General features: G+C 41.8%; 2 protein-coding genes across 4 annotated transcripts in view; both read left to right on the forward strand.

Annotated features, from left to right (window-relative positions):
- The first annotated feature begins 6,928 nt into the window (after positions 1-6,928).
- Positions 6,929-25,988, forward strand: part of Gprasp3 (G protein-coupled receptor associated sorting protein family member 3) — a 41,524-nt gene continuing 22,464 nt past the window's right edge. For 2 of the 3 annotated variants that reach the window (XM_076918403.1, XM_034484860.2), the window contains exons 1-3: positions 6,929-7,071; positions 11,248-11,346; positions 15,786-15,918. The gene's annotated coding sequence lies outside the window, so the exon portion shown is untranslated. The remainder of the gene's footprint in view (positions 7,072-11,247; positions 11,347-15,785; positions 15,919-25,988) is intronic. The other variant, XM_034484857.2, reaches the window with a different exon arrangement.
- On the forward strand, positions 7,071-10,055 carry Gprasp2 (G protein-coupled receptor associated sorting protein 2). Its single transcript, XM_034484850.2, has one exon. The coding sequence runs from the start codon at positions 7,239-7,241 to the stop codon at positions 9,702-9,704; it is 2,466 nt and encodes an 821-aa protein (XP_034340741.1). The 5' UTR covers positions 7,071-7,238; the 3' UTR covers positions 9,705-10,055.

Here is a 25,988-nt window from a genome sequence, read left to right on the forward strand (position 1 = left end):
TATGAGACAAGGAACCTCCAACAATGCCATTGGGGTAGTTTCATGTTGGACCTTTTATTCTTGGCAGAGAGCCTGCCCTTAAGTTTGGTTTGTGTATACTCAGTGAGACTCTATTGTATAAAACTAATTTTTCATTTTAGAAAAGTTATCAGTTGGAGATAGCTTCTATGTTAGGGATGTTGGCTTGTGTCCACTTTCTCTCTTAGCACTGGGACTCCATCAGTCTCAGAGCCTTGCCAGCCCTATGCATGCTGCCAGTTTCTCTGACTTCATGTTTATCAGTCCTGCTGTATTTAGAAGGTCTTGCTATGTTTATAAGCCTTTCCTTGGTATTCTCCACCCCCTCTTGCATTTATGATCTTTTTGTCTTGTCTACTTGAGGGGCTTCCTAAGCCTTAAGTTCAGGAATTTGATGGGTACATCTCATTTCAGATTGAGTGTTTCAAGGTCTCACTCTGCATATTGTCTGGCTGTGGGTCATCCATGTCTGCTGCAGAAGGAAGATTCTCCAATGATGACTGAGCACGGCACTGATCTATGAGTATAACAGAACACCATTGGGAGTCATTTTATTGCTACATTCCTTTAGAAGTAGTATTTAGTTTTATACCAGGTCCCTGATCTATCTAGCCTCAGGTTCTTAGTCACCTACACAGTGTCACAGTTAGATTCCATCTCATGAAATGGGCCTTAAATCCAATCAGATACTGAATGGTTACTCCCATGAGCTTTGTGCCACTATTGCACTAGCTAGCACATTTTGCAGACAGGACAGCATTGTAGATTGAAGGTTTTGTAGCTGGGTTGGTATATACCTTTCTCCTTTAATAGCATGCTTTCAAACACCATGAAATACTAGTCAGTTTGGGTGAAGGATTTATGTATGCACCAGTTCAACTTCTTGTGTTCAATGAGTTGTGCAGTTGAAGACAATGAGTTGTGTGTTGTCTTCAGAAATGGAGCCTTGCCATCAGTTTGTAGAGACCAACACTGAGCATTGGCAGCAGTATTGATTGTGGGTTACTTTTTTCTTAATGTATAAACAATGTATGGTTAGAGTAAATATCTGTTTACAAATATGGAAAAAATTTCACAATGAAAATAGGGTTCCCCTTCATATCAGTAATTGTGAAAAAAGTAACAGTCTCCACATTAAGCTCCATGAACCATCGCAAAAGTATTTCTTCTTTAGCAAAATGAGAGAAAAGAGGCAGTGGTGTAGGAGGAGCTAAGGTGGGAGGAGTAAGGAGAGGAAGAGGAAAAGAAAAGGGAAGGAGCTAGAGAAGGCAGAGATGTAGGAGGATGAAGAGCCACACAGGTATGGAGAGCAGTCCTGGGTAACAAGTTTTATTTAGGTTAGCTAATTGGGAAACAACTCTAATTGTATGGCCATATTGTTATTGAACATTACCAATCATATAAAGCCTTTGATTAATATTTAAGCATTAGAGTCTCATTTTCTTACTGGGCCCACATGGTTGGTGGGATGGTCTGGGCACTACCCAGCCTTGCAGAGACAGCGTGGAAGATTGGCAGAGCCATCTCCCACGCTAGCGTCTAGTGGGTGGTAGGGCCAGTGTTTCTGACTGGCTGTTTCTAGCTGCAGTGCACATGTGGCCTCTGGCCATGGAACATGGCAGCTGAGCTAGGCAGAGCCACAGCAGCTTAGATAGTCTGCCTGACTAGTGGACATTTTAAATAATTACTTCAACACAGTGGTGGTTAGCAGTGCTAAGAAATGACTGCAAAGCATATCTTCCTTAGAGACTGAGACACAGTGAAAGACAGTGAATATAGGACTTACCTGGATGGGAAACAGTTTGTTAATACTACTATAACAAATTACGGTGACTTCCTCAGTGGTTCTAGAATGGCCCTCAGTCTAATGCCTGTGGGAACTCAAGTCACTTTCATGAAACACAACAGAATTTTCATATATCATACATGATTTCTCTAGTATGACTTTGTCTGCTTTAGATTGCTTAAAATATTGAATGTCAGGGACTAGAGAGATTGAGCAGCTGTTGAGAGCACTTACTACCCTTGAAGAAGACCTAAATTCAATCCCAGCAACCAGATTTTGGCTCACAACCATCTGTAACTCCAGTTACAAGGGATCCCATGTCATTCTGACCTCTGCAGGTACCAAGCAAGCCTGTGGTATACAAACACACTTGCATGAAAACACAAATACACATAAAATAATAAATTGTCCTTTCAAAAGGCTTAAGATACTGAATACAGTGTACATCTTATGAAACTCATTAATGTCTATTGCTTGAAGAATGTTGGTAAGACAAAGTTTGTTCAGTACAGGAACATATTTTAGAAAAGACTTTTTCCATCCAGGGTTCTTTGAACATACAGAGGTGCAACAGGGACTAGACAGAGGCAACTGAATTAGAAATGGAGTAGCATAAGATAATGCATATCTATTATTCTACAACTATGGAAGTAAGAAATTATTTTAAAAATGGACACTAAAGGTCTTATGAGAGTTCCTTCTAAGATTACGATGGGAGAATCCTCATTGGTTTTCTTCCTGTCTTCTGGAGACAGATTACATTCTATGGCTACAATAGTCCTCCTTCTGTCTTCAAAGCTAACAAGGGACTGTCCAGATTCCCCCTCCCCCCCCTGCTGCTTTCTTCAAACTCAAAATTTATGCCATACCAATAATCCTTGCAGTTATATTGGGAAGACTCATCCAGCATAAATGTGTGTTAGATCCCACTATTAACAACGTGAGTTCCGCCTGAAACTTCAATTCTCCTTGGCCGAATAATATATGTTCACATATCCTGGGTATGGACTTGGGGTTCTTATTTTGCTGAACACTGGGTAGGTGTTTAGATGAATTTCTAAATGGACAAGCCCAGCAACTTTACTGTGTGCTTAATGTCTTTCCTGTTTTTCTCACAAAGCAAGCAAAGAAAAGAGGACGAAGAAGAGAGGGAATTTTGTGGATGGGGTAAAAGGAAAGGCTCAAAATTAGCCAGGGATGGGTTGTGAGAGAAAAGATGTATGGAGGACCCTTTTCCTGAGAGATACAGTGGACCTAGGTAGTTAGTTTGGCTGAGATCCAAGCTAGTTGATCCCTCCTGCATTTGCACACTGTCAAATAGGAGAGCTTGGGCATGACTGGCAAAAGATGATTTCAGAGAACGATAGGCAAGGAAACTGAGCAGGCCCAAAATGGGCCCCAACATTTGGCTGTAGGACAGAAGAACATCAGGACTCTATGGCATCCTGTAAATACTGACAGGGAAAGGACAATTGTGGAGACAGACAATAAGTAACCCAAAGGCTATTGCTACTTAGGAGAACCAATCTCCCCCCACCTCTCTCTCTCTTTTCCTCCCTCCCTCCCTTTCTATCTGCCTTTATCTCCCTTTTGGAAAGGAGCCGTGGTGGGGGATGTAATGGAAGCCCCCATGTCCTATCCCTTAGATACAAAAATGCTTTCCTCTTCATGGTTGCATAAGCCAGTAAAAAGAAAACATGGGAGAATCAACAGGAACCTACTGGCTGGCTGGCTGTTGCTAGGTCACCTGTCCCCTCTTAGACTGCAGTACTAACAGCCCCCTCCCATTCCATTGGCGTCAGAAAAGGGGGGAGGGTTGGGGGGGAGTAGACAGGGGGTGCTGGGATGAATAGGCACTGTCCAGCCTCGTTCTGAAGTGCAAATGAATCTTGGGGCCCACTCAGTATCCCTCCGCTGCTCCTTCCTGCTCCCCAACTGCAGACCTTCTCCTCCCTGTAGTCCCCCCTCCCCAAAGCCCTCATAGACTTTAGATTTCAGCCATCCCACACACTGTAGTGGCGACCCCCCAAAAAAAGTGGTGGTGGTCTCTGGTTAGGGTGAACAGGGGTCTGCAGACGCCCACTGGTGAAACCCACCCCTCCAAGAGGAGTGGGGCTGTCTCTGGCCCCGCCCACTCCGAGTCGGAACTACAGTGGGTCCGGGAGGGGGCGTCGAGCCCCGTGCGCGGTATCCCTCCGCCCCCTTCCCGACACCCTCCAGGCGAGCTGGCTTGCCGCAGTCTGCGCAGCCCCTGCCCGTTTGCTGCAGAGGCGTGGGGACAGGACACATCTCTGCCATTCCACTCGCGCGCAAAGCGGTGAAAGCCCATTGAGAGCATCTGCGGAGGACAGAGAACAGCCAGAAGCAGGAGAGGGACGCGGGGAAGCCCGGGGACCTGGGCCGTGCGCCTGGCCAGGCAAGTGGGGGTGTGTCGGGGCTCCTGGCAGTCGCGCACTTGCAAACCACTGCCTGGCCCTGACAGTCCTGTGGAGGCAAAGGGGTCACAGCCGCTCCCTGAAGTGTGCTCAGTGCCTGGAGACCCCAGGCGGTGGGGAGGAGAAAGCAGAAACTCAGGGCGGGCTGAAGGAGGAGGGGGGCGGCTGAAGAGGCAAAGTGTGAGGGTTTGGAGGGTGGCAGAACCAACAGCTTGACAACCTTCATCCAGGTGTCAGTCTGGGACCCACACAGGTTTTGAGGTAGGCGGCCACAAGAGAAATGGCGGTGGGGGGTTTGTGGGGGAGGGGGACAGCGAACCTGGAATCCAGGGATGTGGGTGCAGGTTCAGGGGGCCAACTCGGCTGGTGCGTGGGGAGTCACCTCAGGTACTAGGTTTCTGACCTGGTTCCTGAGAGGAGCCCCAGTACCCTGCATCCTGGGTGCTGTCACTCCCCACAGGCTTTTGATTGACAGAAAGTGACCTGTCTGCGCGGTAGGTCTGGCATATTCTGACAGGCCACAGTGAGCATCTATAGACCAGAGGCTTGAGAAAAGAAGAACAGAAAAACAGCGCGGATTTCTGGAGGTGTGTGGTAATGGGGGTGGGCACCAGACAGTGAGTGGAGATGCAAAAAGGATGGGGGTGACTGGCCAGAACAGGTGGGATAGCATAAATGTCTCCTAATCTCATTTCTCAGGTACCTTGTAGGTACCTTCCAGACTGCCTTCCCCTTCACTCCCAAATCTGGGGTCTGAAAAGATGGTTTGGGGATGATGACGGAGTCATAAATCCAAGGACCACTTCAGAACCTGCTTTCTAGAATGTGCTGCGCCCTTCCCCCATTTTTTGCTGCGCAAGGCTAGGAAATATGGCCACCTAGTGGCGAGTCCTCAGAATTGTAGAAGGGACTAAAGGATGACATCAAGAAGTGGGTGTTACCTCAGGAACCCTGCAGCCAAGCCAAATAAATCTAGAATGTTCCAGCAGTAGGACCCAAAATGCTGAAAGACACATGATCTTGTTCTTATCCTTGGTGGCATTCTTAGCAAGATCAGCTACTACTATCATATGTTAAGTGCCTTACATTTTCATGTCTTTGTCCACAGCCCTGCTTTGAGGCTGGTCAGTTCTCCAAGCAAGGAAAGAAGGTTTCAAGGCGACTGTCTCAGATCTCTGGAGATTGGTGAGACTCAGGGGTAGTGCAGGTGCCAGCCACTGAGAAGGCAAATTCAGGTTGCTCTAACCCAAGAGGATGCCCGATGTCTTCACTGTCCCCTTAATTTGTCCACAGCTGCTTCCATGAAATGTCATACATTTTCATGTCTTTGTCCACAGCCCTGCTTTGAGGCTGGTCAGTTCTCCAAGCAAGGAAAGAAGGTTTCAAGGCGACTGACTGTCTCAGATCTCTGGAGATTGGTGAGACTCAGGGGTAGTGCAGGAGCCAGCCAATGAGGAGGCAAATTCAGCTGCTGACATCATTTCCTGATTGTCATACATTTTCATGTCTTTGTCCACAGCCCTGCTTTAAGGCTGGTTAGTAGTTCTACAATCAAGAAAAGAAGGCTTCCAGGCGACTGCCTCAGATCTTGGAGGTTGGTAAGACTCAGGGGCAGTGCAGGTGCCAGCCACTGAGGAGGCAAATTCAGGTTGCTCTTACCTAAGAGGATGCCTGATGTCTTTACTGTCCCCTTAATTTGTCCACAGCTGTTGCCATGAAATGTCATACATTTTCATGTCTTTGTCCACAGCCCTGCTTTAAGGCTGGTTAGTAGTTCTGCAAGCAAGGACAGAAGGTTTCAAGGCGACTGACTGTCTCAGATCTCTGGAGATTGGTGAGACTCAGGGGTAGTGCAGGAGCCAGCCAATGAGGAGGCAAATTCAGCTGCTGACATCATTTCCTGATTGTCATACATTTTCATGTCTTTGTCCACAGCCCTGCTTTAAGACTGGTTAGTAGTTCTACAATCAAGAAAAGAAGGCTTCCAGGCGACTGCCTCAGATCTTGGAGGTTGGTGAGACTCAGGGGCAGTGCAGGAGCCAGCCACTGAGGAGGCAAATTCCTATTGCTCTAACCAAATTCAGATCACTGTCCCCTTAATTTGCTCAGTGGTACAGCCTCCTTTATTCCCTTTCAGGGATAGTAAGAATGTTGAGGTAGGTGTGAGTTAGACTGTGACCCACAGCACAAGAAAGACCTCAGTGCTGGGACCAGGGAACAGAAACTTTAGACAAAAGCAGGCTTGGCTTGCTTGTTTGTTTGGGTTCAGGGATCTGTGCCCATGTTCCAAGCACTGAGACTCCCTTTTGTTTTATGCACTTGTAGGACTCCCTGCAGTCAGTCAGCTGTTGGTCTTAACACCACTTGAACACAGAAAAGAGGGGAGAGCTGCACCACATCCGTGAAGGTGGGTATGGGAGAGGGTTCACTTTTAGGTGGGGTAGTCTCGATCACCCCAGAGTGACTACTGTGAGATCTAGGGATCCTCTCTCTCTCCATGTCTGGTGTGTGCACTTTCTCCTCAACTCTGTACCTGTTTCCCAGCAGGCAAAAGGAACATAGGGATTTTCTCGGGGCTGAGCTCTTCCACTCAGCATCACACACCAGTGTCTCTGTGTAAACAGTTTCTACAGGAGGCAATGAACTTGGGTAGGACTGATTTCCCTATTCTTCTCTCTCCTAGATCACCCACCGTGACTGCTTGGTGGTGCTGAGGTTGCCGCTGACCAGTGCATTCAACAGATCTGCACACACCTGGGACCTGTCCATCATCCTCCAGCTTGATTTCAGCTCTTCTGCACTGTATCTGTGTTATTGACTGAGACTGCTTGGGTAGGAGTCTCATTGGTACTGGATTGGTTGGTCACTTACCCCTTGTTCCTCACTATATCTCTTGAGTAATCAAAAGATCAGAGTGGGAAGATACAATACTTCGACAGATCTGCTGTTGCTACTGAGGCTTTGGTAGGCATTCTTAATTGAGCCTTCTAACTTGTACCATGACTGGGGCAGAAGTTGAGACTGGTTCTCAGGCCAAGCCTGATAAGAAGCCTCAGGAAGAGGTTGTAGGTGGGGCTGAGCGAGAAAGTGATGTCCCTCTTGTTGTCAGACCCAAAGTCAGGCCTCAGGCTCCAGCAAAAAGTGGTGCTAGGCCCAAAAGTGAAAGTAAATCTTCCTCTCGGGCAAGGCCTAAAAGTGAGGCTCAGAGAATGACTGGAGCAAGGCCGAGATCTCAGGCCCAAGTAATGTCTGGTGCCAGGCCTAAAACTGATGCCAGGGGTGGTGCTCGCTCTAAGACTGAGGGCAAGCCAATCCCAGGAGCAAGGCCTAAGGATGATGCCCAGGCTTGGGCCCAGAGTGAGTTTGGAGCTGAGGCAATGCCACGTGCTGAGAGAGCACCCTTACCTAATTCTGTTACATGGCCACTGGTCAGTGCTGAGTCTACAACTGTTACTAAATCTAAGAGTCTGTCTATGAATAGACAACTGGCCAATATGGGTAGTGAAACCTTTCCTGGCAGCCAGGGTCAGACTGGAATCGAGCCCTGGTTTGGACCAAGAGAAGGGGCTACTATGGGTCCTTGGTGCTATCCCAGGCCCAGAGCCAGAGAAGAGACCTCTAATGAGTCCGGGTTTTGGTCAGCAGATGAAACCTCTACCATGCCTTCTTTCTGGACTGGAGAGGAGACTAATATCAGATCATGGCCCAGGGAGGAGGTGAACACTAGGTCCAGGCACAGGGCTAAACATCAGGCTAATTCCAGGTCCAAGCCCAGATCCAAACGAGATCCCTATATTGATTCTTTGTCTGGGTCTGAGGATGAGGCTGATAACCCATTCTGCATTTGGCCTGGAGAAAATACTAATGACATGTTTAGGCCCAGAGGCAGGGATGAGGCAAATGCCAGACCCAAGATCAGGACAAAGAGAGAGGACTATTTTGAAGATGAAGATGAGTTCTATAAAGAGTCCTGGCTTTTGCCTGGGGAAGAGGCTAATAGATTTAGGCGCCGAGACAAGGAAGAGCCTAATAAGACCTTGAAAAACAGGAACCAAACAGAGGTTAAAAATGAGGAAAGCGTCAAACAAGAGTCCAGGTCGGAGGAGGAAGTCATTATTGGGTCCTGGTTCTGGGCAGAACAGGAAACTAGTTTAGAGGCTGGAGCTTCAGCAATCTGTGAATCTGAATCAGGGGCTGAAGAGGGAGCCATTGGTGGATCTCTGTTCTGGACTGAAGAGAAGCCTAGTTTGGGGGCTGTGGCCAGAGATGAGGTCAGGCCTGAGTCTGAAGAAGAGGCCATATTTGGGTCCTGGTTTTGGGATAGGGATGAGGCCTGCTTTGACCCAAATCCCACTCCTGTGTACACAGCTAAGAGCAGGTACAGAGATCCAGAAGAGGATCTTAATTTGGCATCCAGGCCCAAAAGCTGGGACGAGGTTACCATTGAATTCAAACCTCCTTGCCATGGTCTTGGCTTCCCTTCCCCAAGACCCTTTATAATTCCTGAAGGGGCTTCTGGAAATACTGAGGAAAAAGCCAAGAATGCAGAGCTTGGTGCAGAGGGGGAAGAGCAGGAATCTGTGGTTCAGCGTGATCTCCCTGAACCTGAGTTCCCATTTCAGTATGATCCCTCTTACCGCTCAGTCCGGGAAATTCGGGAGCATCTTAAGGCCAGGGAAAGTGCACAGCCTGAGAATTGGTCTTGCAACTGCATCCAGTGTGAGCTTAGAATTGGTTCTGCAGAGTTTGAGGAACTCCTTTTACTGATGGACAGAATTCGTGATCCATTTATCCATGAGATATCTAAGATTGCAATGGGCATGAGAACTGCTTCTCAGTTTACCCGAGATTTCATTCGAGATTCGGGTGTTGTCTCACTTATTGAAGCCTTGATGAATTATCCTTCCTCCCGAGTGAGGACTAATTTTTTGGAAAACATGATTCACATGGCTCCACCTTATCCAAATCTAAACATGATTGAGACATTTATTTGTCAGGTGTGTGAGGAAACACTTTCACATAGCGTGAATTCCCCTGAGCAGCTAACTGGAATGAGGATGCTTAGACATCTCACTATAACTACTGACTATCACACACTCATTGCCAATTACATATCCGGCTTTCTCGCCTTACTAACCACAGGCGATGCAAGAACCAAGTTTCATGTTCTGAAAATGCTGTTGAACTTGTCTGAAAATCCTATGGTGGCAAAGAAACTATTCAGTGCCAAAGCTCTGTCAATATTTGTGGGTCTCTTTAACATAGAGGAGACAAATGATAACATTCAGATTGTTATTAAAATGTTTCAGAATATCAGTAATATTGTAAAAAGTGGAGCGATGTCTTTAATGGATGATGATTTCAGCCTTGAGCCACTTGTTTCCGCATTCCATGAATTTGAAGAGCTAGCTAAACAGCTGCAGATCCAAATAGACAATCAAAATGATCCCGAAGAGGGACAGTAAAGTTAGTGTGATTTAACCACCTGCCACTCATCAGCCTTATGTTCCCAAAGAGCCCCAAATAGTGCTTTGGTGTTCACAGTCTGTTTCTGTGTTGTAACTTATATTTTTAATGCTAATGTTAACTTGTCAAACTCTTGTTGTGAGCTGGATCATTTGTGGATGCCAAAAATGAATATCAGAACTGAAAACACATTTGTTGATAATTGTCTTACCGTACAGATTGTGATATTTTTTAGTGTTGAGCTCCCAGTGAACCAAGTCATACAAGTAAGCTATCCTGCTATTTGTCGTTTAAACATGTGGTTCTCTGCTTGACTCGGTGTTTTCAATAAAGTTCGATGTTAAAATTGGCATAAATGACCCTTCTTCACTTTAAAACTCAGGTACAGGTACGTTTTTGCACATTCAAAAATAGACAATTATTAGTATTAGAACAAACACATGCTTATTAGAAAATCCTATTTTAGGAAAGGAAATTATTGTGGGCTTTGGTACTCAGGAAATGTCTCAAAGAAGTTGGACCTAGATAAAATAGTCACTGATCCCTGGAAATGAACCATGGGGATGTGAAGAAAGGTGTGTGATAGGAAAATATGTTCCAGTAGCATGAATGACGTGGGCAAAGTGCGTGAGAGGACCTTAGAAAGTGATAGAGCTGCAAAATTGGGACAAGGTGAGTTTGGAGTAACTGGGTAACCCAAACTGCAGTTAGCTATTCAGGTGTAGATTTTGCTTCAATACATCCTAAAGGGTGAATTTAAGTCTGTAGTTCTCAGCCTGTGTGTCACAACCCCATTGGCAAACCTCTATATCCAAAAAAATATTTACATTGCAATTCATAATAGTAGCAAAATAACCTTTATGGAGTAGCAAAAAAATAATTTTGTGGTTGGGGGTCACTACAACATGAGGAATTATATTAAAGGGATGAAACATTAAGAAAGGGTAAGAGCCACTGCACCTAATTAAACGGGCTCAGAAATAATATTTCTCGTATGATGATTATCTAAAGAAAGTATTAAGGAAACATCATACAAACATTATGTATAACTATGTATGGATTGATTGACATGAAACAGCAATAGTATACATATGTATATACATATATACACATATATACACATACATACACACACGAATGACATATTTGAAAAATTAGGTCTTAACTTTAAATTTTGTGTATAAATAAAACGTGTGCAACTCATTGTAGCTGAAGCAGCTCCATACAGCCCTTATATGGATTAAAATATACAGTGTTAAATTTTTAGAAACAGATGTTGAATAAACACAAAATTTAGCAAAATAAACAAAAGGTAATATGTTTCCATCCAGTGACTCTAGTTGTAGGTGGGCATGTAGGGATATGTTTGTATAAATGATTAACCTAAAGTGTTAAAAAGTTTAGAGGTAAAGTGATTTAGAAAAGTTATAAATAAACGAGACTTCAAAATCAAGATTGCTAACTTTGTATTAGGCTGTTGATGGTACAAAAATGAAATTTCTCATGTAATTATTACACTCAATCATAACATTTCCTTTTTAGGTGGCAACAAAGTTCTGCATCTAGACAGTGGTGATGGTTTCAACAACCTTGAGAATTTACTTATGTCACTGAATTGTACAGTTTAAATTGATTACAATGGTAAGTTTTATGTTCTGTGTATTTTGCCACAACAAAAGCCACAGACTACAGCAGACCTTCATACGGGAGTATGTCACAAGTCGGGAATGAAGTTGGTTTGGAGATAGATTACAAGTTGTGGGAAGTACACACTTTTTCATTATTTTTAGACAAAAGAAATCTTATTTCCTTGATCTGAGAATGTTATATATCTTCAAACAGATAAAATTATGTTTCATGTTAATTAAATATGAACATGGTGAAAGAATTTTACCAACACAATACACACTTGGTAAGATTGAGAAGCAGTCAAAAGGGATATGTGTGTATCCCATACATACAGGATAAAGATATAAATAAAATATACCAAACTTCATACATATAGTGAATTAAATGATAGAATAATATTACAGAATTATAGAAAAACTGATTACCACTTTATGTGCAGCACCCTCAAACATTTAATGTTATCCAGACTATTGGACAAATTTTCAGTATCTAGTGAGTGAAATATCTACAAGTTAGTATCAGCCTAAGCAAGCATGGAAAGTAGCTCAGTCAACAGAGTGTGGAATCGCATGGTAGACTAAAGTAGGATCTACTAGCCTGTGTTGATTTTCCCAAACATGGTAGAACATACCAGGCAGCACAAAACTCCCCACCTTATTTTAGTATAAAATTGTAGAAATAGGGCAAAGTGGCAATTTAGTCTCACTTTATAAGCCACAAGCCCAACATAGGGACAGTTCTCATGGTAGGAACTAGAATTTAAGTGTTTGTTTTGTTGATACATTTCCAGATTTTCTCTGTGTGCTTTCATCTGTTTGAACATTATACAAATTAGTGCTAAAAAATTAATTCATGACCCAACTCCTCAGGAAACCTTCCTTCCCCCTCCCTCCTTGGTTTTTTTTGTTTTTGTTTTTGTTTTTTTTGTTTGTTTGTTTGTTTTGACTAGGCCACACACTCTTAGAGAACAAGCCCCAGGCTTCAAGCTAGAAGCTTTGACTACTAATCCACCTTGCCTTCCAGCTTTCTGTCTTCAGGGCAAGGACGTTCAGGTCTTTCTGGTATGGAGTTCAGCACTGGAGGCAGACTATTCTGTCCCCCATGCTTCAGAGCTGCTACAAATGCTCTGATAGTCAAGCTGTCTGATGGGGAGTTGTGTGATGAGGCTTATGCTTGGATAAGCAGAGAGGTATGTTTACTGTCATGGGGAAGGAGAGGAAAGACCTGACAATTGGGATAGGTATGACAGAAGGCAAAAGGTTAAGGTAATTGAGCTAATAGTGTCCATGCTATGTTACCTTGAAAGGCAGTTTTAAAAATGTGTCCAGAAGGACAGCATTGATTGGTGAAAGAAATAATCCCTCCACCAGGTAAAGGTGTATTTGCCATGTCATGAACTCAAGAAGCTGGTACTAGTCATCCTATAGACTAGCTTCCTGTGATAAACAGCAGTTGCTATTTATTGAAGTATTAGGAAATGGCATCCTTTGAATGGTGGTGGTTCACACTAGGTGACAGTGCTTGAAATGCCTCTGACTCTCCCACTCCTTCCTGTCTTCTGAATACCCTCTCATTCTATCTCTAGGCTCCCATCCCATGCTGTGTCTGTGTCTATCTCTATCTCTCTATGTCTGTTTCTGTCTCTCTGTGTGTCTCTGTCTCTTTGTCTATCTCTGACTGACTCATTATTCATATTCTCTCTCTCTCTCTCTCTCTCTCTCTCTCTCTCTCTCTCTCTCTCTCTCCACCCACCCACCCTGTTCCGTGTGTATATGGGGTCTGGGGGTGATGAAGAGATGACCTTATGGGTAGAATTGGCTTTAGGAACCCAGAGGGAATACAGTGGTTACTGCCACTCAGCTTCTTAAGATATGGCCTCTTCTCTTGTTCTCTACTTTCTATTTGTTTTCCTTAATGGCAGCAGCCAGCCAGCCAGCCAGCCAACCAACCAACAAGCCAGTCAACCAACCAACTAACCAATCAACTAACCAACCAGTCACACAACCAAAAAGCCAACCACTCACCCACCCACCCACCTACCCACCCACCTAGTCAGGTAGCCAACCAACCAACCAGCTAGCCAGCCAGCCAGCCACTGGAAATGTCCCAGGCCAGCTCTACACTGTGGAGAAGAAAAGAGTGAACTTGATATCTGCCTTTTTTCTCCAGGGTTCCATCTGGCCAAGGATAGAATTTAATGTCACCCATCCAAATTTAGGGACAACAATAGGAGACATAGACTGAAAGGGAGAAATTTTGGGTGCTTTTTGATTTTCACATAGAATTTCTCATTGGGATTCTCCAATCTTCTTAACCTCTAAAAGATTCCTGGATCTCTTTCCCAGGCAGCTGCTGACGATTGTGAGACTCCCCTTCTCTGCTGTCCTGCATCTGAGATACTTGTCTTTTGGGGTCCTATAGGAGTTACTTCATAGCAAACCTCATAAGTTTTATTCTGCATACCATGTTCTATCTTCCTTGTATTTTGTTTACTGTCCATTTCTTAGGATTTTTTCCTTTGTTTCCATCCTAGATAGCAGGCATTGGTACATTCTTGCTTTTTTCTGAGTAGTCTCCCATATCCTCTGAGTACCAGGTAGATGAAAACAATTCATATGATGATACGTGTGTGTGTGTGAATTTTTTTTAAACCAAGGTTTTTTTCCAGTTCTCTGAAAACACCATTTACCTGGCCTACAATTTAATTTCAATACAACACTACCCAAGGCTAGTACAGGCACAACAGTTTAAGGGCTCAGTGTCATAAGACTGACTCCATTGTCAGATGACAATCACAAGTACTGAGTGTTTGGGTCACTAACACTTCTCTCTGACTTGGCTACTAATCACAAGTTTCCACAACCATTTTCATGTTCAGGAATTTGTTATAAATACTCGAAGGAACTATGGAAAGCCTTTACTGTCACTAGTTTATAAGATTTTAAAGTCTGTGAGTGACAAAGTAGAAGTGGTACTTGGGTCAGTGTCTAGAAGGGCACACTATACAGGAGGAATTGTAGTGGCCTACCATTAACTAGGCCATGGATGCTCTTACTGCTCGCCAGTTGGGAAACTTTTCAGTTTCTATTAATTAATATTGTTATAGCAGCTCAGTTATGTAGACATGATTAACTCAATCTCCAGTTTCTAATCACAGCCCCTGGAAGTTGGGGGATGTGGTTCAAAGTTCCAGCTCTCTAAGCATGTCATGTTTGTTGTTGTTGTTTGTTTCTGGTGACCAGCTCTATCTTAATGCTACCTAGGAAGCTTAGTCACCATCATCTCATCAGCATTCAAGCTTGAATCCTGGAGAGATTTCAAGACACTTTTACTCTTAGAATCTCATGTGTTACAGAGCAAGGAACAAAGGCCAAATGTTAAAACATGCTCATATTGTATCTGTTACTGAGGAAACTCTAAGACTGACAATAAAGATCCTTCTTCCTCTCTAATTCTTTTTTATTTTTGACATAGTAGTTTGTCCATTTACAAAGCACACTGTGATACTTCAATATATGTATACAATGTCATGACAAAATCAGAATTAACATTTCCAAATCTTCAAAAATTTGTTGTTCTTCTCTACCTTCTGTTCAGCAGAATTCTTGTGATATTAGTTTTGGTTCAGTATTGTGGCTTTCCTCTTTTTTTAGATTAATTTTTTATTGGATATTTTATTTACATTTCAGATTTTATCCCCTTTCCCCATTCCCCCCACCCAGAAACCCCCTATCCCATCCCCCCTCCTCCTGCTTCTATGAGGATGTGCCCCCACCCCACCCACCCACTCCCTCTTCCCCACCCTCCAGTTGTTCTGTTTTTATAAAAAGACTTCAAACATGGTGTGGAATAGTAAAGACTATATCTGATCTTCATCCCTGGTTCTTGATACAAAGCTTAAGGATCCTTAAAATGTCTTAACATATCAGAGTATTAAGATGTCTTTGTAGTACTGTAGCACATGGTCAGTCAACGAGAAGGAAAGATCTTGTGATTTGAAGTTTGGAATTTTGTGTTAACTCAAGACCCAAGGGAGAAAGTGGGACTCAGTATTGAGTTCCATTGCAGTGGCAGTTGGTAATGCTCAGATAATGAATCCCTTCCAATATATTTAACTTAAGAATGTTAGAAAGATTGCTTATTGTATTTGATATACAAGTATCAGAATCTGAGTTGGGATTCCTAGCACTTACATAAAAAGCAAGGCATGGTGGAACATACTTGTAAACCCAGGACTGAGAGGCCAAAACCTGGAGTCCAAGTTTACCCTATTGGTAAGTTGCAGGGTTAGTGAAATACCTTGTCTTCAAAAATAAGTTGAAGAGCAATAGAAGATTGCTTCCCATGTTGGCCTCTTGCCAAGAATACTTGAAAATGTATACACGTATACATGCATATCCCAACCCCAACATATGCACACTAAAAATAATTTTAAAATTCTTATTTTCAAGGTGAAGTGGAGGTCCTTGGTTTATAACCATACCGTTATTTACAAAAGGGAGAGACACTCTGATTCCATATGGAGTAAGCATAAAGGCTGTGGTTAAGACCCTTCCACATCTTGCCCTAGAGGAATTTTTTCAGGTAAATTATGAAACCCAATTTTGAATCCCCTACATTTATAACTTGAATGTCAGAAGTATAGAGGACTGTAAGAATTACAAGTAGCATTTCATCTAGTGATGGTGATCATCTTGGTGACTGTGAGGGGTCTGATTCCAACTGATATAAGATCAATCATTTCAGCGTATACCACTTTAGAAGACACTTCCAGATTAATATATGTAAAACCAGCATCTGATTCTATACATTTTAGATTAAGTTACAATGAAAGAAAAACCTACTTGTGTAGTATGCATAATAATGCAAGATGTGATTTTGTGTCATTCACTTGTAATTTAGGTAACTTGTAAAATTATCACTCTGTTTTATTTTTAATAAGTGCCCATTCAGTCTGTAAATCCTATTATCACTATTCTATTAATATTTGTGGAACTTAGAATTTTAGCCTGGCAGGTTGTCTCTAGGTTCCAAAGCTACTGCCAAGCAAATATTTAACCCATTTATTGCTGTGGAAATTTCAGTTACAACAACATGACAGATGTGTGTATGCACATATGTGCATGTGTAATAAGGAAAAGTAATAATCATGACTTGATTACTCCTTAGGTATTTGGAGAGGCCAGAATAATCACTCAATGTTTTTTTTATTTCTTAAGACATGATTACAAAAGAAATTTTGTTATTCAAAGAGCTGTCTTGTTTCACCCGTTTCAGATAAATATTATAGGCTATTCCAAATAATATCAAGACCAGTTTAGATATTACCTAACCTAAAATATTATGACAAAGGCTATTTGTCATCTTTGCACTTATGAATGAAAGAAGTGTGTCTTCTTGCTGCACAGGTGAAATGTTATCTACCAGTCCTTGGCCCTGCATCAATTTCAAAAGAATAATCTGTGAGATCTCGTCTATAAAATAGCAGCAGATTTTTCTATCAAGGTTTTCAGGGTTTGTTGACCATTCTTAAAGCCCAGTCTTTCTATTTCCAAACTTAAACACTGTCTTCCAAGTAAAAGACAGAACTAGAGGTAAAAGGCTTAAGGAAGTATTCACCTGCCAGTCTATCACCTTTCTCCAGTCCCTGCCTCACTCTTCATTCATTCAACCTGTAGGTATCTACCTACTGCTTTCTAAGTATACTATGCACTTCAGTATTCTGTGCTTTCCCCATGCTGTTGCTACAGTCTTCCGTATTCTTACATTTTCCCATGCCTGTCCCTCATTTAGGCTCAGTTCAAATAGTATGGCCAATTTGAAGTTTTTCTGTTCGTTCATCTTCATCCCTTGTACCTTAATAGGAAGTATATACTCACACAAAATTTTATTTGACCCTATTTTAGTAATTTTTTCCTCCCCTCTCTTTTCTGTTGAATTAAATAATTGATTAATAAATTCGGTCAGTGGGTTTGCTACCCACTTCAATGCTTTATGTTTCTGAATGAAACACACACACACAGCCTCTATATTTTAATATGCTTTAATCGGCTTAGTAGCTGGGCCAGTGCCTAACCTCCAGGTGGTTAATCCTGAGTTATTACTTACTAATTCTATGTTCTATCTTGGCTACTTGGAATCCAGAGGGTGGTCCAACTGGGCCACACTCTCCCAGCTCCTTCACATGAGGGCCATGCCTTTCTGTCCTGCACTCTTCTCAGGTATGAGTCTGTCCTCTCTTCCAATCCCTCCTTCCTCTTTCCAGTCTCAAACTCTGGAATACTAAAGTCCCACCTCTGTCTGCCCTGCCCAGCTATTGGTTGTTGACATATTTAACCAACGAGGGGCAGGTTCCCAGAAGCTACATGCAGATACTCTCCTGCAGTTTTTTTTTTTTTTTTTTGGGGGGGGGGACATAAGTAGCATTCATAATACAAACAGCTATACTTTCCTTCTCCTTTTTTCTGTTCTTTTCTTCTCTGCAGTGTGACTAAACCAAGTTCGTGGTCTATGTGTGTTAGGCAGTTCCTTAACCACTGGTGTATAGATGGCACAAGCCCCTTCTTTTAGCATTTGGAATCTTTTTGTAATGAATAGTAAAGAGTTAGTGTGGAGAAACAGGTGGCATACAGAAAGAGCTTGGTTAGCGGAGGTATGAGCCAAACCAATATGACTGCAAAACCTAAACATTTCATTACTTTAAATAGGAAGCATTGCTGATGTGAAGATTTATTGGGCTTTTTTGTTTTTAACATCATCTTTAAGATTTTTCAAATTATTATTATCTTTAATCGTTTTATGGTACAGTCATTATCCTCCTCCTGGTCCACCCTCTGACAGTTTCTCATCCCATTCTTCCTCCCCTGTCTCCAAGAGGATGTCCTTCTCTCCCCCCCCCCCCCCCCACACACAACCTGCGAGACCTCTCCATTCCCTGGGGCCTCAAGTCTCTCAAGGGTTAGGTGGATCTTTTCTCATTGAGGCCAATCGAGGCAGTCCTCTGCTGTATGTATATGTGTTGTGGGCCTCATATCAGCCAGTGTATGCTGCCTGGCTGGTGGCTCAGTGTCTGAGAGATCTCAGAGGTCCAGGTTAGTTGAAACTGCTGGTCCTCCTACAGAGTCGCCCTCCTTCTCAGCTTCTTATAACTGTTCCCTAATTCAACCACAGAAGTCCCCAACTTCAGACCATTGGTTGAGTGTAAGAATCTGCCTTTGTCTCAGTCAGCTGCTTGTTGGGCCTCTTGAAGGGCACCCATGCTAGGTTTCTGTCTGTAAGTACATCAGTAAAAGTGTCAGACCTTCAAGCCTCCTCCCCTTGAGCTGGATCCCACTTTGGGCCTGTCACTGGACCTCCTTATCCATGAATCTTCTCCATTTTTGTCCCTGTAGTTCTTTTAGACAGGAACAATTCTGGATCAGAGTTTTTAACTGTGGGGCGGCATCCCTCCACTTGATGCCCCATCTTTTTACTGGGGGTAAACTCTACAAGTTCCCTCTCCCCACAGTAGGACATTTTATCTAAGGTCCCTCCCTTTGAGTCTTGAGATTCTCTCACCTCCTAGGTCTCTGGTATATTCTAGAGGATCCTCCCACCTCCCATCTCCTAAGGTTGCCTGTTTCCATTCATTCTACTGGCCCTTGGGGGCTTCATTCCTGGTCTCCCCCAACCAATACCTGATGATGCTCCCCTTTTCCCATGGCCATCCCCTCTCCCACCCAGTTTCCCCCCTCCCTCTGCCCTCTGATTTGTTCTCAATCCCAAGTGGGATTGAAGCATCTTCACTTGGGCCCTGTGACTTGTTAACCTTTTTGAGTTCTGTGGATTGTGTCTTGGGTATTCTGTACTTTTGGACTAATATCCACTTATCAGTGAGTACATACCATGCATGTCCTTTTGGGTCTGAGTTACCTCACTCACGATGATATTTTCTAGTTCCATCCATTTGCCTGCAAAACTTATCATGTCCTTGTTCTTAATAGCTGAATAGTATTCCATTGTGTAAATGAACCACATTGTCTGTATCTATTCTTCTGTTGTGGAACATCTGGGTTGTTTTCAGCTTCTGGCTATCACAAGTAAGGCCGCTATACACATAGCAGAGCACATGACCTTGTGGCATGGTTGGCCATCTTTTGGGTATATGTCCAGGAGTGGTATAGCTGGGTTTTCAGGTAGAACTATTTCCAGTTTTCTGAGAAACTTCCAGATTGATTTTTTTGCAATCCCATCAGCAATGGAGGAATGTTCCTCTTTCTCCAAATCCTCACCGGCATCTGTTGTCACCTGAGTTTTTTATCTTAGCCATTCTGATTGGTATAAAGTGGAATCTCAGGGTCTTTTTTTATTTGCATTTCACTGATCACCAAGGACTTTGAACATTTCTTTAGGTGCTTTTCATCCATTTGGGATTCCTTTGTTGTGAATTCTCTGTTTAGTTTTATACCCCATTTTTAAATTGGGTTGTTTGGGGTTTTTTTGTTTTGTTTTGTTTTGTTTTGTTTTTGTTTTGTTTTGTTTTCTTTTGTTTTGTTTTTGGAGGTTAGCTTCTTGAGTTCTTTATATATTTTGGATATTAGCCCTCTATCAGATGTGGGGTTAGTAAAGATTATTTCCCAATCTATAGGTTGCTGAATTGCCCTATTGACTATGTCCTTTGCCTTAGTTTCATGGGGTTCCATTTATCAATTCTTGATCTTAGAGCCTGAGCCATTGGAGTTCTGTTTAGGAAATTTACCCTGTACCCACAAGTTCGAGGCTCTTTCCCACTTTCTTTTCTATTAGATATCTGTTTTCCTTTTCTCTTTTCAAATTCACAGATAAAATTGTACTATTTATCATGTACAATATTTGAAGCATATATTCATTGTAAAATGATTAGTTGACAAATATTTCATTTTGTAGGGAGACTACTTAACACTATTTTGTGTTTTACAAGAATACAATTCATCACAAATAACCTTGGTCATAAAGATGCACAACAGATATCTTGGGCTTATTTTCCCAACAGTAATTATGGGTACAATCCCCAAATTCTTTTCCCTACTGGTTATCCCCAGCTCTGGTAACTAACATTGTACCTTCTACTGCTTTTTTTTTTGGGGGGGGGCGGCATTCTCTGTGTAGCCCTGGCTGTCCTTAAACTCACTTTGGCTGACCTTGAGCTCACAGAGACTATCCTGCCTCTACCTCTCGAGTGCTGAGTCTAAAGGCATGAACCTGGTACCCTGCTTTAATTAATATATATATATATATATATATATATATATATATATATATATATATATTATATTTTAAAAGATATATATTTTTATTTAAAACAATTTTTAATGTATTTTGATCATATTACTCCCTTCCCCCAAACCCTTTCAGATTCTTCATCCCTACCCAACTTTAAGTTTTTTCCCCGGAAAACAAAATAAAGCACCTCCTTAACCCCACAAAACTTTAAATAAAAGCTCGTGCAGACACAGACACACACACACACACACACACACACACACACACACACACACACTGTGGAGTCCCTTATGTGTTAGTCAATTACTCCTGAACATGAGGCCTGCCCTGGAGTGGTTGATATTCCCAGTGTAATTCCATTGGAGAAAACTGATTTTCCCTCTCCCAGCAGGTATAAGTGGCAGTTCAGTTGTTACCTTTTACCCCAGTGGCTAGAATTTCCTTCCTTCCTTCTTTCCTTCCTTCTTTCCTTCCTTCCTTCCTTTATCCATTTTTAAAAAGTATATAACAAAATAAAATATAATAAGATAAAACAAATACAATCACATTGAAGTTGGGCAGAACAAACCAACAGAAAGAAAAGAGTTCAAGAGAAGGCACAAGTCAGATATCCACTTATTTTCATACTCAGGAATCCCATAAAACACTAAACTGGAAGTCATAATATATAAGCAGAGGACCTGTGTAGACCCACGCGTGTGTGCCCTGTGCATGCTGCCTAATCTCTGAGAATTGATATGAGCTTTGCTCAGTTGATTTAGAGGACCTTGTTCTGGTGTCCTCCATCACCTCTGGCTCTTACACTCTTCCTGATTCCTCTTCTGTGGGATTCTTTAGGCTGTGAGAGGAGGGATTTGATGAAGACACTGATTTAGTGCTGCGTGTTCCAAGATTTCTCTCTCTGCATAATGTCTAGCTATGGGTCTCTGTATTTGTTCCCATCTGCTGCAGGAGGAAGCTTCTCTGATGATGACTGAACTATGTGTATAGCAGAATATAATGAAGAGTCATTTGATCGCCATATTTTTTCTTGTTTTAGACTAGTATTACTTGGTTTGCCCTATGTCCCTGGGCTATTTAGTCTGTGGTTTTTGATTACACAAGCAGTGTCAACTATGGGTTCCATTTCGTGGAGTAGGCCATAAGTGAAATCAGACATTGGTGGTGGATTATTCCCACAAACCTGTGCTACCATTGCCCTAGCATATCCTGAAGGCAGGACACCATTATAGATCAGAAGCTTTATGACTGGCTTGGTGTTTAAATGTCTTCTTTTGATAATTTGCATAGTACCTTCCTATACCAAAACACTAGGAGATAGCGTTGAAGGCTTTATGTAGGCACCAGCTCGACATCTCCATGTTCAAAGAGTTATGCAGATGTTATTTTCAGCAATGGGGCCTTGGTTTTAGTTCATGGAGAGCAAGCTATATTCTTAGCAACAGCCTGAGTTGCTTGGCAATTCCCATAGAACTCTTTTGGCCAACAATTCAGTTCAATGTAATCCAGTCCCAGTACTGGATGCTTCATTTGGTAACAAGAGATGACCAGTTGGGACTATGTTTCCCCCATTATTTGGCAATTTTACTTAACTCACCTTCATACACACACACACACACACACACACACACACACACACACACACACAGAGAGAGAGAGAGAGAGAGAGAGAGAGAGAGAGAGAGAGAGAGAGAGAGAAACAGAGACAGACAGACAGACAGACAGACAGAATTTACTGCATTACATTTCCTTACTATCCCTCAAATGCTCCTTAATTTTATCATCTCTCTTCCTGTATTCCCTTCCACAGCCCCCTTTACCCTCCCTGTCCCTACATGATCCTCCCATTCCAGTCCCTACTTCCATCCATATCTATCTACTCTGTTTCTCTTTCCTAAAGAGATCTATCTGTTCCCTCTAGTCTCTTACTGCATACCTACACTCTGTGGTTATATGGATAAAGATTATTGAATATAGCCCACCAAATTAACTAAGTAGAGCTCATATGGGCTCACAGAGACTGAAGCTGCAACCATGGGGTCTGCATGGGTCTGCACCAGGTCCTCTCCATAAATGTTATGGCTGTTAGCTTGATGTTTTTATGGTACTCTCAACAGTGGGAGCATGGGCTGTCTCGGACTCTTATGCCTGCTTCTGGGATTCTTCTCCTCCTATTGAGTTGTCTTGTCCAGCCATGATATGAGAGCTTTTGTCTTGTGTATTGTATCTTGCTTTGTCATATTTGACTGTCCTCTCTTAGAGGCCTGCTCTTTTCTGAATAGGAAATGGAGTGGGAATGGATTTGGGTACGAGGGGAAGTGAGACGTAGCTGGGAGGAGTGGAGGGAGGGGAAATTGTGGTTGGGACATATTGTGTGAGAGAAGAATATTTTTTAAAAAAGATTCTGCATATGAATGAAATCATATAGTATTTATGAGCTTTACTATTTCTCTTAACATAGTGGACACCAGGTTCTTTTAAGGTATTGTAATAGAATTTTATTTTTTATCACTAAGTAGTATTCCTTTCTCTATCTGTGTGTGTATGTGTGTGTATATTTTTTCCTTATGCATTTATCCACAGATGAACAGTTATTTTGATTTGTCGTATAGGCTGTTGTAAAAAATACTTCTAAATAATTAACTTATGGACTTAAATGTATACTGATAGTGGGTTTGTTGGGTCACATGATATTTTCTTTTAAAATTTTTTGAAGAACCTCTATATTGTTTTCTTTAATTTACCTTCTAACTAACAGTATACAAAGATACCCTTTTCACATAAATAGCAACACTTATCTTTTGACATTTTGATAATCGATATTCTGACTAGAATCATGATGGGCTAGTTGATTTTTTCAATTTTATAGAAACCTAGACATATTTGGGGAGAGGAACCTCAATTGAAAAAATACCTCCATTAGCTTGCCTGTAGGCAAGCTTGTGGACCATTGTCTTAGTGACTGGGTTTTTAATCTATTTTGTTTTATATATGGCAAGAAATGAGGTTCTGTTTTCATTTTTCTGCATGTTGATATCTGATTTTTCCAGCACCCAAATTGAAAAGACTATCACTTAAAACTTTTTCATTACATTTTTTCATTTCAGTTGTGTGTGTGTGTGTGTGTGTGTGTGTGTGTGTGTGTGTGTGTGTCTTTGAGGGAGGTGCATGTGGAAGTCAGAGTATAACTTTCAGGAGTCAGTTCTTTCCATCTTGTGGGTCCTGGGAATCATCAGGTACCTTTGCCTACTGACCCATCTTGAAAACCTCTGTGTTCTTTTTGTATGTGTGTTCTTAGCACCTCTGTAAAAATTCAGTTGGCTACAGATGCAAAGATTTCATTCTAGGTTTGTTTTTAATCCATTCCATGCATGTTTTGATGCCACTATAATGTAATTTTGGTAACTGTAGGTTTATACTCTGTTTTTACTCAGGTAGAGAGATGTTTTCAGCTGTGTGTGTGTGTGCGTGTGTACTCACACTTGTGCTTGTATGCATTTTAGCTTTGGCTAACAAGTTCTTTTTATTTTTATTCATTTTAATTGAAATATAATTAAATCGCTTTGCCCTTCTCTTTGTTTCCTTTAACCCCTCATAAATTCCCTCCCTCCTACTCTCTCCATATACCCACACTCTCAAATTGATAGCGTCTTCTTCACTGATTATTATTATTACTATTGTTGTTGTTAGTGTGTATGTGTGCCAATGTGCGTGCACACGCAGATATATAAATACATCTTGTTGGGTCTGTTTGTGTTCATTGTGTGTATATGATTTCAGGGCTGATCACTTTTTATTGGACAAATATTTACTTGGCTTGTCCCTGGTAGTTGCTAACTCACCCTCAGCAGCCATCAGGTGCCTGTAGTCCCTTGCCCCAGGATATGACCTCAAGAGATTTCCCCCTTTTGTTTTAGCAGATATTGCCATTCTTCAGATCTTGTTTATGCACCCATTTCTGAGAGAGACTCCCAAGAGAGGGTCTTCTGAATTTAAAATTTGGTCATCCCCTTCTTCTATGATGTTTCCTGAACCATAGATGAAGGAAGTGTGACATAGGTATTATACATTGGTGTGAGGGTCCCCAGGATTGGTTGATATATGCATTGTGTCTTGTAGTTTTCTGTGATAGTCTCCATTTGCTGTAAAGCATTGCTAAAGGGTGAATGCTACACTTATTTGGATTCTCCATGTCATAGCTGGAGATTTGGAGCTTGGAACTGAAGATGCTAGAGAACATGTAACATTTGCCTTCCTGAGTCTGAGTTACTTCACACAATATAATCTTTTTTAGGTCCATCTATTTATCTACAAATTTCGTTTTTCTTTATAGCTTCATAGTGTTCCATTGTTTGTACATCTTCATTATCCATTAATCTACTGAAACACATTTAGGTTATTATGAATATGGTGGCAGTGAACATGGCTGAGCAAGTAAGTATCTGTGGAGTAGGGTTTTGAGTCCTTTAGACATATGCCAAGGAATGATGCTGCTAAGTGATATGGAAGATTTATATTTAGGTTTTTTTTAGAATTCTCTGTACTGATTTCCCAGAATGCTTGCTCAAATACACATTCCTACCAACAGTGAAGTGGGTTCCTCTTTTCTCACAATCTTGACAGCATCTGTTGTCATTTGTTTTATCTTACCCATTCTGATAATGTGGTAAAATGAAATATCAAAATTGTTTTAATTTGAATTTTCCTAATTTCTGAAGATGAACAATTTTTGAAGCATTTCTTAGCCATTTTTAAAAATTACCTCCATTAAGACCTCTCTGTTTGTATCCCTAGCCCATTTTTTTAAATTGGACCATTCAATTCCTTGATTTTTTGAGGGTTTTTTTTTTGTATATTCTGGATATTTTTCCTTGGTCAGATGTATACTTGGAAAAGATTACTCCCCATCCTGTGGGTATCTTCTTCAAGCTATTGATTGTTTCTTTAGCTGTACAGAGGCTTTTTAGTATTACGAGTTTTCCACTTCTCCATTGTTGGCTTTAATCCCTGGGCAAATGGAGTCACACTCAGAAAGTTTTTTCCTAATGTATTCTGAACTTAACATATTTTAAGATGCTGCCTGCATTTTCCTCTAGCAGTTTAGCATTTCAAGTTTCAGATTGAGGCCTTTGATTGACTTGGAGGTAATTTTTATGCATGGTGATAGATATGGGTCTAATTTTATTCTTCTGCTTATAGACACCCAGTTTTCCCAGCACCATTTGTTGACAAAGATATCCTTTCTCCAGTGTATTTTATTGCCTCTTTGTCAAATATCAGATAGCCATAGTCATAGTACTCATGTTTGGGTCTTCTGTTTTGTTCCATTGCCCTATAAGTCCGTTTTTGTGGCTGTATCATACTGTATTTATTACTGTAGCTCTATAATATATCTTGAAGTTTGGAATGGCAAG

Source organism: Arvicanthis niloticus, chromosome X, assembly GCF_011762505.2.
Source record: "Arvicanthis niloticus isolate mArvNil1 chromosome X, mArvNil1.pat.X, whole genome shotgun sequence".
Classification (NCBI taxonomy): domain Eukaryota; kingdom Metazoa; phylum Chordata; class Mammalia; order Rodentia; family Muridae; genus Arvicanthis; species Arvicanthis niloticus.

Coding starts and splice junctions, on each gene's coding strand:
- Gprasp2 (XM_034484850.2), top strand. CDS start 7,239: ATGACTGGGGCAGAAGTTGAGACTGGTTCTCAGGCCAAGCCTGATAAG.